We start from the raw sequence: 15,114 nt of genomic DNA, 5'->3' as shown, positions 1-15,114 counted from the left end.
CTCGCTAGTTTACTCAACAGCGCGTAGGTGATGATATTTATTGGCTGAAGAACGGAATAACACAAAAATGAGGACAAATCGAGACGCCCAACACAGAAAAAAAAATAGAATAATACCTCCGTCTCCAAGAAGCGACGCAAGGCCCTCTTCTTCTTGATGCTTTTTCGCCGAACATAGACGGCGACGCTGAGCGCCACAATGACGATGACGAAGAGGCCGCCGATGATTCCGGCAGCGATGAGGGGCGTCCTGCGGATAGAAGAAGTGGGCAGCGGGGGTGTTGTTGAAAACTCGGCGGGATACACAAAACCGCAGCACAAACAGAATAGAAACGTAACAGTTTCCAAGTGAGAGCTGCTTCCTTTGTTAAAGTTAGCCGAAGGAGATAAAACGTCTTTTGTCTCCATTTTATCCCGATCTGAGGAAGGCTAAAGACGTTTTTCTTCAACACACGACCGTGGGGAATGATAAATGGGAATCTTATTGGAGAACTGTGTTCACAAGTAAGGGATATTGGTCTGTTATTAGAGGAAAAAAAATATTATTTTGGTCTACATCCAAAATGTCTGATATTAGCAATCATGCACAAGCAGTTCATTCCAAAATCCGCTCCTACTCTTCTATTCAGCAGCCCCAAATGTTTGGGAGAAAAAAAATGGGTCATATTTTCTTGTTTCTGACTATTTAATTTTCAACTAATTCTAGAACATCGAATTTGCGGGTCTTTCTAGAGTTCTGACTGGTATTGTACCATTTGCGTTCACGTGTCGCGTTATGCTAGCCCTCTTGTTAGCGCCCCTAAATTATAATCTATTTACGTCATCAGAATCACCAGAATAAGGCAACAACTTGATATTATAAAAATGATTTAAATTGCTGAGATGGACCGCGAGGGGATACCGACTACGCTCGGCTTATACAAAATGATATGAATGTATTTGGCAATGTCCTTCCCCTGTTTTTTGGTTTCATTTTCTCGATATCATGAGGTGTGCTAGCTTCATGGATACGATGAATGGAAATCTAAAATAAAATAAGGACACCTGCTGCTACCTCATACTTGACGTTGAAAACTCTATTTGTTACAGAGGCCATTAGTGACTAATGGAAGATTCGTGTAGCACACCTCTACGGCGGCGGCGGCGGCGGCGGCGTGAGGTGCTGTATCGATTGTGGCGGACCTAAATAGGCGAGCGCGGTGGTGGTGGTGGTGGTGGTGGGGGCTTGAAATTTACAAAGAGGCTTTGCGTTTCAACATAATGAGATATACGGCCACGTTGTGAATAGTAATGCGGCAGTTTGGGACGATTAAGTGGACGAAGGGTAGCCGAGCAAGGAGACCAGAAAAGAATTGAGAGCGGCCCAAAAGGACATGGAAGAAAAAATGAATGAATATAAATAAATAAATAAATAAATAAATAAATAAATAAATAAATAAATAAGAGAGAAGGGAAAAAAATGGGAGAAGGAACATGCAAAAAAAATATATATATTTTTTTTTTAAAAATAAATAAATAAATACATTTGAAAGAGAATGGAAAAAATGGGAGAAGAAAGAAAATTCGATATATGCAAACTAACAGAAAAGGCGGGGTCACGCAACGAGGAAGCAGACAGCAGAAGGGTGAGAAGCAGACAGTCGTCTGGCACAAGGTGAGACAATGGGAAGGACTTCTCTAATTAGGAGGAGAGGATTTACGGGCGACGCCAGGTCACCGCCGGATGAAAGGCGGGAACATCAGCTCTATTATGTGAGCGGAGAAGACCCCAGAGGCGCTCGTTTGTACTTTAATGGCTACCCTCTTACTCCTGCGCTGTTTTGGCTCAATTCTAATGAGTCACATTTGCTCTAATTGTTCAAATAACTTTTTTTTTTTATGCGTAGTTAGTAGCGTTGTTGTGCCACACTGTCTTGTTTACCCTTGGCGGGATTCTCGGTGAGGTCAGCAGAGGCCGATTTTTATTATTATTATTTTTTTTTCCATTGATCTAAAGCGGCATTCGCGAGGTCTCGTCAACCCTCGATTTATTATTGAGACACAGTCCGTCTCGATAATTTTGTCGATATCGTGTCGTCCAATTGTGCATTTGGACAGCAAATCGGGTTTCCCCGACCAATATGAAGAATGATTTCCGAGATCCCTTACCTGTCCATCATCCCGACGCAATCTGGCAGTCTGGGCCCGACGCACCTGCGGGGCAGAGATGTCGTCCATTAAAGCACGGACAGGTTATGAGTAAACCTCTGCTTGTCTTTCTCTCGCGTCACTCAGCTGTCACCGAGCACGAAATGAAATCCCGAGCGTGGCTGACCACTCATCACGATATGACAGGAGGTGAAAGTATGTTGTGGCTTGTTTCACACCAAGCAAACACTGCTGGGGAATGTAAAATGATTTCCATCTGTAATCCAGCCAACGAAGCAGGCAAAAAAATCGGTGAAAATGTCCTGAAGCTAATCTCCGATGCTTAGTGGCCGACTAGTTCCACCGTGTTGACTTATGACCTCTGCTATGTTTTTACTCGGTGTGTTGAGGTAAATCCAGATGACCTCAGAGCCACAGGAAGAAAAATTAACGGAGCTGTTGTCATGACAACAACAGTTGTACCAGGTGTCTGGAGTATTTTCCATGCCCTTGTGTGAGAGACATGAAAACAGGACAATCGTCGGGCACCCGAGCGAGATGATCTTTCTTACCCCTGGGTGCAGTTGGCGTGGCAGGGATGACACTCGTTGTTGGCCTTGGCGTACTTAAAGATGAAACTGTTGGCCCCCTGCAGGCCGTCAGGGCATTTCTCCACGCAGTTGGGCCCGTCTTTAAAGTGGAGGCACTTCACACACTGGTCGGGACCCTGGATCAGGACCATCAATTGGGGTGGCGATAAAAAGAGCAAAAACTATGGTGAGCGAAAAAGGGTATTAAATTGTCAATGGCGAAAATAACCACTAAAAGTCGCATATGACGGAATCAAATTGAAACCTGGCAAATCCCGTTAACGCGCTCACTTCCTGCCGTGGCTAACGTGGCTGGCGGGTGTGGTGATTTATAACATGTCGAGCGCAAATTGCCTGGAGTGTATTCCAGCGCACCTCCATGTTGAAGGCGGCAATCAACAAAATCAGGTCATGTCAAGGTAGCGCACGGGGGGATGGCAGTGGTGGAGATGACAGGTGGCTACGGCGCAAATGTTCAGTTGCGGCGGCTCATGAATAAATAAGATCGCTGGGTGACTGAGCGGACAAAATAACAGCGGTGCTGTTCGTTCGTAGTGTTGGAACGTCCTGATGGACAGTGTCATCTTTGGCACATTCATCCAAATAATATGAGTTTCAAATTTGCTGTTTGCATGTGTAACCATAACGGAAACATTTGGACAATGCGTTCCAGTGTGTCTACAGATGAAAATAATAATAATAATAATAATTGGAGAGTAAATTATATAAAATTAGCCCATGTCCACATCATAAAAAAAGACAAAAAGAATTCAAGCAAAGCAACATAACAGCTGTCAGATGTCGTTGCCATTTGGGCGCTAACTGCTAGCAGTTAGTTGCTAGCTAGCTGCTAACGTGCCGTATCATATAAGTGGCGGCGGAATTAACTAGCAGTTTCTTAGCACGCTTATTTAGAGAGTAAACATGATTTCAGGATGGTATTGTGTTGATGTTGGTCCCAACTGTGATGGTAAAAAATAAATGGCATTATCGTATTTTCTGGACTATAAGGCGCACCTTCAATGAATGGCCCATTTTAAAACTTTGTCCTTATATAAAGCACACCATTAATGCATCATGTCAGACTTTGAATCCAAATCAAATCATTCACCATTTATCTTTTTTATTTCAACTTCAGACGCAACAAATTACTTTATAATCACAAAATAGTCTTTTTGATTCATGATTCATAGTCTTCAGCTGGCCACTTATGATTGATTTCATGACACAATGCTTCGGGCCAGTTTAAATTTAGGAATTACGTCCATATATAAGGCGAACCGGACTATAAGGCGCACTGTCGGCTTTTGAGAACATTTTTGGTTTTTAGGTGCGTTTTATAGTCCGGAAAATACGGTAATTTAAGATGAAAACTCCTGACGGTCAAACTAACCGTCATGACATCAACACGACTTCAACATAAAAGCTTACAAAGTACTTGCTGAAACTTTGGAAGTTAGACTTTGTCTTGGCGGCGTGTTACATTTATGAATATATTTACAGCTTCCTTGTCATATCCAAATAATGGGGGCCTCATGTGGAGTCCCAATATGCTGAAAAATTCACATTACTGCTGCGGGTGAAAGTTTCTTACCTGTCCCAGACACGTCATGGCGTTCCCGTCCATCTTCTGGCACTGGCTATCACACTCCAAACACACGGATCCATTGGCAAATTCCCGCTGCTCCCTGATCGAGAGAAACGGAAAAGATTGCGACGTATGTATAATGGATTTGAAAGCGTGTTGAAATATTGATCTGAGCATACCGAGCGAAGATTTCCACGAGTGCTACATAGGAGCCTTTTGATTTCAACCAACATGGCGTGACGCATCCCGATCAACTTTCTTTCACCCGTGCCACCTCTCTCTCTCTTTCCCAGACTTTTAATGGCGCCGGCCGCCAGAGTGCCCCGCCGTCGAGGGCAGCAATCCGCCACTGACTATTTGATCAAGTTAAAGGCTCAAGATGGTCAATAGGCAGACAGAGAAAGGCCTATGAATAATGAAGGGCTTTTTAAATCGCGGCAAACACAAAGCCGTGGAGCAAAGGAGGCGGGAGAGCTGGTGGGAGGATGTGAGCGCACAGGGGGGAAGGCACCGGGGGACGGCGGCCAGTGTTTGATTAGGAGAGGGTGAGGGCGAAGGAAATGGTGCGCGCCGCCAAGCTTTTCTGAAGCCGTAGGAGTCCAGGCACTTTATAGAGATGCGTTTCATACAAATGCTTTTGTTTTTCCATCTCGCAAGGCAAATATTGGCTTTATACACTATAATTATAACAGCAGGGGCTGCGGGACTATCGGGGACATGCTGCTGAAGGATCTAGCTCTCCTTCGTTTTTGTCCAAAGCAGCAAATTATTATTAAGAATTTTATATGATAAATTATAAAAATATACAATAATAAATAATAATGATAAAAATAAAATAAAAAATATATAATATATATTATAATTATTTATTTATATTATATATATGTATTATATATAATATATTATATAATTATTATAATTATTATAAATAATAAAAATATACAATAATAAATAATAATAATAAAAAATAAGATCAAAATAAAAACATTGCATACATTTTAATATTTTTTTGGTTCAATGGCGAGGCGAGGTAAGTAACGAGCGCTACTGATCAAAAATGCTTATTGATAATCTACATATTATTAATAATTTATATGATAAATTAATAATAAAAATATACAATAATAAATAATAATAAAAAATAAAATTAAAATAAAAACATTACATACATTTTAATATTTTTTTGGGTTCAATGGCGAGGCGAGGTAAGTAACGAGCGCTACTGATCAAAAACACTTATTGATAATCTATATATTATTAATAATTTTATATGATAAATTAATAATAAAAATATACAATAATATTAATAAATAATAATAAAATAAAAATAAATACATTACATACATTTTAATAATATTTTTTCGGTTCAATGGCGAGGTAATGAGCGCTACTGATCAAAAACACTTAATCATAATCTATATATTATTAATAATGTTATATGATAAATTAATAATAAAAATATACAATAATAAATAATAATAATAAAAATAAAATAAAAACATTACATACATTTTAATAATTTTTTTGGTTCAATGGCGAGGCGAGGTAAGTAACGAGCGCTACTGATCAAAAATAAATAATAATAAAAAATAAAATAAAATTAAATAAATTACATACATTTTAATAATATTTTTTCGGTTCAATGGCGAGGTGAGGTAAGTAACGAGATCAAAAACACTTTTCCCATCAGAGCAATCGATGAGCCAATGGAGGCCTTGTGAGGAGACTCACGCAGCACCAAACAAGTCATTTCGGGAGAAGCTCGACAACATACTTTTATGTGATTTGGTGACTCGATGGATCTCAGAGTAAGGAACTCGACATTCACAACTTCAACTGGATCCTATTAAAGAGCCATAAAAGTGGAAATGAAATCCTTGTTTTCCCTTTGGCTATAGTCAGAGTATCTTTTATGAGATAATTTGGGTGATTTGTTACCATTGCAGCAGCTTGTCGCGGCCATTTTTTTGTTGTTGTTTCCCTACTAAATACATCTTTTTCAAGGTCCCAAAAAAACTCCCATTGCTAGCTTTACATATTTCTCTTTTTTGAAAGTTGCATCCCAGGCACTTTTTTTAGCCAGCGCTTTTATTAGCGGAGGAAATGACACAGAGAAGAACGTCTGCGGCGATCTTCTCTCCACTTATTTCTATTCAGTCCAACTCGTCCTCCTGATTGGCCCCTTCATGGCCGCACCGAGGCCCCACTGGGGGGTTGGCCTGATGAGGGATTAGCCCTGCATTAGACTGTGGCTAGCCCCCCCCCCCCCCCCCCACCCCTCGGCCAACCCACCCGAGCAACTTTTTTAATTAAACACATTCAACGGCTCTCTAATCCACCCAGCAACCCTCAATGGACACCATCAGACATTTCCCTCCTTGCGTGCCTTCTCTCTCTTTTGTTCTTCCTTTGTTTTATTCAACAGAGGTAGAAAGTAATGGGAATAAGTATCTTTTTCTCATTAACAATGGAAAGGCGCAATGAGAGCTAGCAGAGAGGTCGAGGGTCGAAACCTAAACACTAGAAATATATTTGATAGTAAATAAATATTAATAATAAATTAATAATTAATACAATTAGAAAACACGGTTGTGATTGACCTGCTAGTTGAGTTATATGCAGTGCTGAAGTGAAAAAAAAGTAAACAGATTTAAACTGCCCTGCAAAAGTTGGTTACTACTTCTGCAACCAAAGATGAAGCAAGAAAATGGATGGATAATAATAATAATAATAATGATAATAATAATAATAAAGATTCTCATCGGGTGAAGTGTGAGCTAGAGCTTTTTTTTAAAAAAACAAAACATTTTTTGAAAAAAAATGGATGGATAATAATAATAATAATAATAATAATAATAATAATAATAATAAAGATTCTCATAGGGTGAAGTGTGAGCTAGAGCTTTTTAAAAAAAAAAAATTGAAAAAAATGGATGGATAATAATAATAATAATAATAATAATAATAATAATAATAATGATAATAATAATAAAATAAATATTCTTATAGGGTGAAGTGTTAGCTAGAGCTTTTTTTTTTTCCTCAAAAAAAACATTTTTCAAGCAAAACAACGAGACTTTTTTTTTTTTTTCAATCCAACCCAACGTTGGGTCAAATTGACCCAGATCTTCCTGGGTCGGTCTAATTTTTAACCCAGCCGTTGAGTCTCGCTTTCTGAGAAGCTGTGATTCCCTGCCACGTCCATCACTCTCTCCCTGTTTTCACCGACAACTTCAAAGCTTCCCTCCCACAAATCGCAAAAGACCGTCATCAAGTCGACATGACCGAAGGTTTGCGGCGGACATTTTGTGCAAACGTGACGACTCTCCCCGCTTTGACAAAAGTTATCTCATTACAGCCCAGATTCTGACAGCTTCTTTCAACTGTCGCCATTCACAACACCTCCCGCTTCATTCATAAGGAAGAATCCGGAAGGCACGACTACAAAGTTCTTAGTCTCAGGTGAATCGCCACTCATCCGTTTGATGTACCTCGAGCGGTGGTGACCTGAGTGGAATTATTCATAGCGCAATAAACCATCAAATGTGGCCGTTGTCAGTCATTTTCAACTTCATTTAGGAACATTTGAATGAAATATTTGAATCCCGCAATAGATTGGAGTTAATTTGCCACAATGGTCAAGTCCACTGTGCACATAACCTACTCGGAATTTCTTATTGGTTCATCTCATTACATTCACAGCAAATGGCAATTAGACTCTCCTTCCGAGCCCTTGAGGACACTTTGAGTTCATTCTCATACATCAAAAGCTGCTTAAATTGATTTTATTTCCTCGGCTTGTTGCGTGTGCCTGTTTGCCAGGGAATTAATGTGTCTTTGGGAACCGTAAAGATCCGTTGTTGCGGCTTTAGCAGCTCGCTTGTGAACATCATGAATTTTTGCGGCGACTACGCACCCAAAAAAAAGATTGCAGGACTGGACGCAGGTACGGCCTCGTCGGAAGTAGCGGCAGGAGAGACACTGGTCCGGCCCCGGGCCCCAGCAGCCTTCGTCGGAGCACATCCCGTCGCACACCATGCGCTGTTGGGCTGTCAAGAAAATATACAAAATACAATTTTAACTTTGTTTGCTGAAATTTGGAATATCAAAAAGACAAATTGTGTGTCATTACTAGAATTGCAAATTGTCTTCACTTTTAATAATATCTTTTTTTTTTTTTTTAAATATTTGACCAGTTTTTACTTATCTGATTTGAAAACGAGTTATTTGTCAGTTTGTTTCGTAGCTTTTACTGTATATAATATATTATTTATATATTTATAAATTATATAATTATAATATATATATATAATATAATATATATAATTATATAATTTATTATGGCCCTCTGAAAGAAGCTATGACTACAATGCGTTCCGGGAAAAAAATTCGTTTGACTCATTTTTGTCGCCGGCCGCATCGACTTCGGACATTACGAATATCAACGGCTACACAACAAACTGATGATTAACTAGTTTTGAATTCTGAGACTAGTAAAAACTTTTCCAATATTTTAAAAAGATGAATGGTAATAAAAATTGCTAGCTACATTTTTAAAATGGAAGACAATTTGTAATTTTAGCCGATGCGCAATTCGTCTTTGCGGGCCAAATAAAATAACGTGACGGGCCGTAATTCGGCCCCCGGGCCTTGAGTTTGACACCCATGTTCCATAAAATTTTATAATGGAACGGTGCCATTTAAAAATTCATCACACCAGAGAAATGAATACCATTCATTTCACTTTGCGTATTTATTCATCATGTCATCGCGCATCTTGTTCTTCATCATTACTCTTGATTACGCTGCTCAATAAACTCCAGTCATCGATGAGAAACTTTCAAACTGCGATAGATAATGTCACGTTATTTACACGACTGTCACCTAATCGATATCGAACCCATCCCAAAGCGAAATGACCACACGAAAAAAAGCTGCCGCCACTCACTGCATTGTTTGGGGTCACGGTTATTGTGGATGACCGCTTTCTGGGTCGGCGTCCGGAAAAGCGAAGTCCAGTTGACCGTATCGTAGAAGCACAGACGGCTGTTGTTGGAAATGTACACGATGCCGGCGCTGATCTCATCCAGCGACTGGAATTGCAGTGAGGAGATCCAACGTTGTTTCAAAATCAGCAGGGAGATGCCGGTTCCGCTGGAAGAAATGGCCGCCGTGTGACATCACAGGAAATGAAAATAAAAAATGGATAAAAATACTTTTCTACCTGTAAAGGGATCTCCCGCCGATGGTCACCAGATTGGAAAAAACACTCAGATCCGTCATGTTCTCCGGCCACGATTGAATGTTGAGGAAACCTGAAGACATGATGAACAAAACTCCTCTTTAACCTCCTCGGAAATTCCACAAAGGTCACTCTTGATGAAAAAAGAAATGATTCTTTCTTTTTTGACATCAAAACCAGCTTCGGTCGGCATTTGAAGTTCAAGCGAGATCTCATTCATGAAGGAAACGGACAATCGGCGCTAATTAAAAGACTCCGTGGAATATACGGCGCGATTTGTCGAATAGCATTGGCTTTTAATGACAGATAATAAGGCATCAGCATGTGTGGAAATGACATTAAAGGGAGGTAGGCGCCGAGGAGGAGGAGGACGAGCGAGGCTATTGCTCTTTCTTCTTGCTCGCCTTTTCATTATGAAAATGCAGTTTGGCTCCATTAGCTGTTTGGCTCAACTGCAAGACACACTTTAATATGACAAAGGCTTTGTATACCAGCCATCGCTCATCCCTTTAGGGCCTCTGCTTGCTAATGGATACACACACACACACACCCATGCACAAACACACAGACACACACAAGGATAGACGGACAGACACACATAGAGACACACACTCACCCACTCGCACACACGTGGACACATAGACACACGCACAGACACACAGACACACGCACAGACACACAGAGACACACACAAAGACACTCACACACACACACACAGACACACACAAGGATAGACGGACAGACACACACAGAGACACACACTCACGCACTCGCACACACGTGGACACATAGACACACGCACAGACACACAGACACACAGAGACACACACAAAGACACACACACACACACACATAGACACACGCATAGACGCACGCATAGACACACACATAGACACACAGAGACACACACAAAGACACACAGACACATGTACAGACACACACACAGACACACAGACAGCTATAGACACACATAGACAGACAGACACACACAGACACACACACACATATCCACACTTGCGCGCGCACAGACACACACGCACGCACGCACACATACAGACACACACATGCACACTTGCGCGCACACACACGCACGCACGCACGCACGCACGCACACACAGACACACACACACACACGCACGCACGCACGCACGCGCACAGGCACACACACAGACAGACACACACACACACACATATAGACACACATAGACACACAGACACACACACAGACACACACATACATGCACAGACAGACATACACATACATGCACACACACTTGCGCACACACACACGCACGCACGCACCGACGCACACAGACAGACACACACACACAGACAGACACACACACAGACACACAGACACATAGACACACATAGACAGACAGACACACACAGACACACACAGACACACACACACATGCACACTTGCGCGCACACACACACACACGCACACACAGACAGACACACACATGCACACACACACATATAGACACACAGACACATGTACAGACACACACACAGACACACACATGCATGCACAGACAGACATACACGTACATGCACACACACACACACGCACGCACGCACGCACGCACAGACACACACAGACAGACAGACACACACACACACACACACACACACACACACACACACACACAGACGGGCCATTATTTCCAAAGTCACTTAAATCACCTGTGATCTCTTTGACAGTGCGGAAGATGTTGAGGCGTTCAGGATCCAGCGCTCCAATACCGTGATACTTGTCCCTAAAGACACACGGAGAATCCAATGCTAATCCGCAACATCTCGTGCAAGGTCATCTCATTTGCGACGGCATGTTCTCCTGCGATGTAACATTGGGTGTGACTTGCATGAGTAGCTATTGGTCCACTTGAAGAGCTTCAGGTCACCGTGACAGCGCTGATAGATAGCGCTGGGAATATTCCTCACCGAACACAATTGCATTCCCACAAAAGAAATACGCTCCTGTTTGCTAGCTCATTCCATCCTGCTCCAGTCCAAATGTTCTCACAGTCCTCCAAATCAATACGATCCGTATGAAGTTTTTATAAATCATACTTTGTGTCTGTCACGTGTGGTTTGTAACTCACCCTTCAATACCGGTGATTAGGAAGATGAGGTTGCCATTGATTTTTGTGCAGTTGACAAATTTATCAATATTGCTGGCATCCACTGTTTGATGGCTCTGCAGGACGCCCGTCCCGATTCCGTCGCACACTAGCAAGAAAAAAAAAAAACACAATGTATTCGTCCTTACGAGAGGTGGGCGTGGCCTCATTTCAAATAACTCATAATGCCACCGATTGAAATTCCTCTGACGGCAGCCAATAATAAATGCATTACATTTGCATTAATTACAATTGCCTTGGCGTGCGTCTGACCGAGGCGAAGAATGGCGATGATGAATAAGGCTGGCATTAAGCGGCGTAACCCCTTTTTGATAATGATTTATACCAGCCAATTTCAGATCTGAAATGTTAATTTGTTATCATTTCCCACAGTTCCTTTGGCTATCCCTCATTAACCTCTCGCTGCTGCGTGACGGCGGAACCCGGGAGATTAACCCTTGAGCGCTACCGAAGCCGAATTTTGCAGCCGGGGAGGAAAATGTCGGAATATTTTTCTTTAGGAACAATTTAGGCAAGGGCTGCTGTCAAAAAAAGCTGAAATAAGTCATATTTTGGGGCGCAGGTAAGGCTCATAACGCTAAATCATATTTTTATGTAAAGCTTTCAATGTAATTCTCTCAAGCTCGGGATGATCCGATATCGCAAAAGCTATTAGATTAAAACGGCGCAGCTGCTTAAGCTGTTTACGAGCGGACAAATGCAGAAGAGCGGCGGAGGTTGCGGAAGAAAAGAGATTTGTCCCGAGTCGGACGGACGGGATTGATGCAAACACCTCTCGGGCCATCTTTCATCAAACTGGAACTGGAAGTCGTAAATGTTTATTTCCGATATTGGCATTGGATGGAAACATTTAGAGCTGAGCTGTCTTTAAATGTTTTTATTTTTGGCAGATCTTTCATGGCAGGTGCCTCTTTTCTTTTGTTCGTTTTTTTTTTTAACTACCCGATGTGTCAAGTCATTATTTTCAAATCATGTGGCATTTCATCACCGCTTGTATTCAGCGGCACTTTTCATTTTACGACCGTCAACGTTCGTGCGGTTATAAAAAGCACTGATTGCTTTTGATGTCACTCGGTACGACTGTCGTGACGTCAGAAATGAAATCATAGGTGTCAAACATAAGGCCCGGGGGCCCGATGCGGCCCGCCACGTCATTTTATTTGACAAATTGTGTCAAAACTAAAATTACAAATCACTTTTAAAAAAAAATAGAGATACTGCTCGTAATTTTTATTACCATTCAGCTTTTTAAAATATGTGAGCAGTTTTTACTCGTCTCAGAATTCAAAATGGCCGTCCGAAGGAAACTACGATGACACCCGTTTTAGAGCCAAATATTAAAATTAATCATCAACGATTTTGATCGTCAACATCGTAGTGATTAGTCCACTAATCTTGGCAGCCTTGTCTATAATTCATGACCAAATCAAAAGTGAGTTAACCGGTCGACATGAAAAAATATTTCATACTGCATTTATTTTCTTTTAATAAATTTTACTTTAATTTGCAAATTACATTGATGTTTGATTACATTAAAAGTAGGTCAATTAAAGTATTAAATTTAATTTGTAGTGTGTTGCTTTTTGTTAAATGCTTGCAATACTGTACACCCCCCCAAAAAAAAAAGTTCTACACACATTGCTTCATGTCAAAAAGACAACAATTTATAATAATTGTTTTGCTGGCTGACCATGCAGGAAATCAATGTCGAATCCAACTCTGACCTGATCCTCCTCTCCATTACCTTTGGGGCAGATGTCTGTGCAGGGAATGCACTTTTTGATGCGGTTCTCCTCCACTTCCATCTTGTTGCTAGGACACGCTCGGACACAGGAGTTATGGTCCACCACAAAGTTATCTGACGTGAACACACGCAAGATGTTTGCATTCATTATCCTACACGAGGAAGGTTGCCTTTATGGTGGAGATTTCAATCATATTTGCAATAAGATCTAAAACTGATGCTGATAAGGTCAGCAAGGACTAGAAAAGCAAAACGCTCATTTGGTAATCATTTGAAGTCGGAGCGACGTTGCGCATATTCCATGCTTGAGGATTTGTTTTAATCGGTGTTGTGTGATTGAGGAACGCATTTATCGAAATAGGAATGCATAGGCGTTGATTTTTCTTTGGCATATATTTTCAGGGGCATGTGCAATATCCTGTCTTTACATCATTTTATTAGAGAGTAACCTGGATTATTATTATTATTTTTTTTGTCTAGTTCATGCTTAGAATTTTTCCAGGTGTCGTTATTCTGTTATTCTAACCCTAACCCTAACCCTAACCCTGAGCAGGATAAGCACGTCCATATTGTCATTTTTTTATTACATGCCGATGATCCAGAGGCCTTCAATGAGTGTGGCAGCTCACCCAAATATTAAGCTATGGCTTGGTGGATTTTTTTTTTTTTTTTTTTTTCCTCAAGTGGAGTTGTGAGACTGACAGACGTTGGGTTAGGTGGGGGTGAGATGAGCCTCAGGGCAATGTTCTCAATTTACCAGATGAGCTTAAGCTCATCTTTTGTCACAAGCTCTGGGCAGAGAGCAAAAGGACAAGGTCGCTAATATAAGTGACAGAAATGACAAAGCTTAGTTTGGGATTGACAAAAGATAAAGAGATTTGCCAGCCCGAAATTTTTATTTTACCTAATGATGATCTCATCAGATTGTTGCTAGTTGCTAATGTTTGATCATGTCAGATTTCTTTATCTTACTCCAGAAAAGTTCTGACTCTGAATGAAACTTTTCCTCCGCCCAGACTGTTAATTTGCGAACTCAGCTAGCATTCCACGACTCAAATTCACACATAAGGACTTTAAAAGTGAACTTACGCGGGCATTTCTTGACACAAAAGGCGCCGTAGGTATACTTGGCTCTCGGATTGTGTTCCAGCTGGAAAGACGTGGGATTATACACGAAAGGCTGAGGGCACTGGGTCACGCATGCGCCGCTGTCGTTGAAATTGGTGCAGGCCTGCAAAAAAAAAAAAAAAAAGAAAAAAAACTAGCGACTAAACTTGAGGATACAAACGAGACTTCCCAAGCGGGGCAGGCGAGTTATGGAAGCCATCAGAAGGTTATAATTCTCTCACAGAAGATGTTGCGGATGAAAAACGATTACGGCTACGTTTCATTTCCACGTGTGAATCACGCTCACGGCCACAAACGGGAGACAAATTGGAGCCATCCATCCACTGCCACCATGTAAATGCTCCAAATGTTTTGCCGTAAAACTCGTCGTCGTCCGAAAAGCCGGTAATTGAATCGGTCGAGCCTTTTCCGTGAATTACAGCAACAATATCGCAACTCCGAGAAACGGCGGTCCACGCAGGACGGACTTTCGGTGATAAGAGGGATATTAATTGGAACAATGAATCACCAATTTGCTCTTTGAAGAGCGCCGGTGCCTCCGACTGGTAC

The 15,114-nt window shown here is 41.3% G+C and overlaps 1 protein-coding gene across 3 annotated transcripts in view; it reads right to left on the bottom strand.

The window, feature by feature from the left end:
* Nucleotides 1–15,114, bottom strand: part of LOC125988097 (receptor tyrosine-protein kinase erbB-4) — a 122,467-nt gene that overhangs the window by 25,817 nt on the left and 81,536 nt on the right. For all 3 annotated transcript variants that reach the window (XM_049752908.2, XM_049752907.2, XM_049752909.2), the window contains exons 7-17: nt 14,527–14,668; nt 13,438–13,551; nt 11,655–11,781; nt 11,236–11,309; nt 9,529–9,619; nt 9,253–9,458; nt 8,221–8,353; nt 4,311–4,404; nt 2,699–2,853; nt 2,148–2,192; nt 117–249 (exon numbers count right to left, since the gene is read on the bottom strand). In XM_049752908.2, the coding sequence (XP_049608865.1) occupies nt 117–249; nt 2,148–2,192; nt 2,699–2,853; nt 4,311–4,404; nt 8,221–8,353; nt 9,253–9,458; nt 9,529–9,619; nt 11,236–11,309; nt 11,655–11,781; nt 13,438–13,551; nt 14,527–14,668 (1,314 nt within the window). The remainder of the gene's footprint in view (nt 1–116; nt 250–2,147; nt 2,193–2,698; nt 2,854–4,310; nt 4,405–8,220; nt 8,354–9,252; nt 9,459–9,528; nt 9,620–11,235; nt 11,310–11,654; nt 11,782–13,437; nt 13,552–14,526; nt 14,669–15,114) is intronic.

This window comes from Syngnathus scovelli, chromosome 2, assembly GCF_024217435.2.
Source record: "Syngnathus scovelli strain Florida chromosome 2, RoL_Ssco_1.2, whole genome shotgun sequence".
Classification (NCBI taxonomy): Eukaryota; Metazoa; Chordata; class Actinopteri; order Syngnathiformes; family Syngnathidae; genus Syngnathus; species Syngnathus scovelli.
This window is presented reverse-complemented; position numbering and strand designations above follow the sequence as displayed.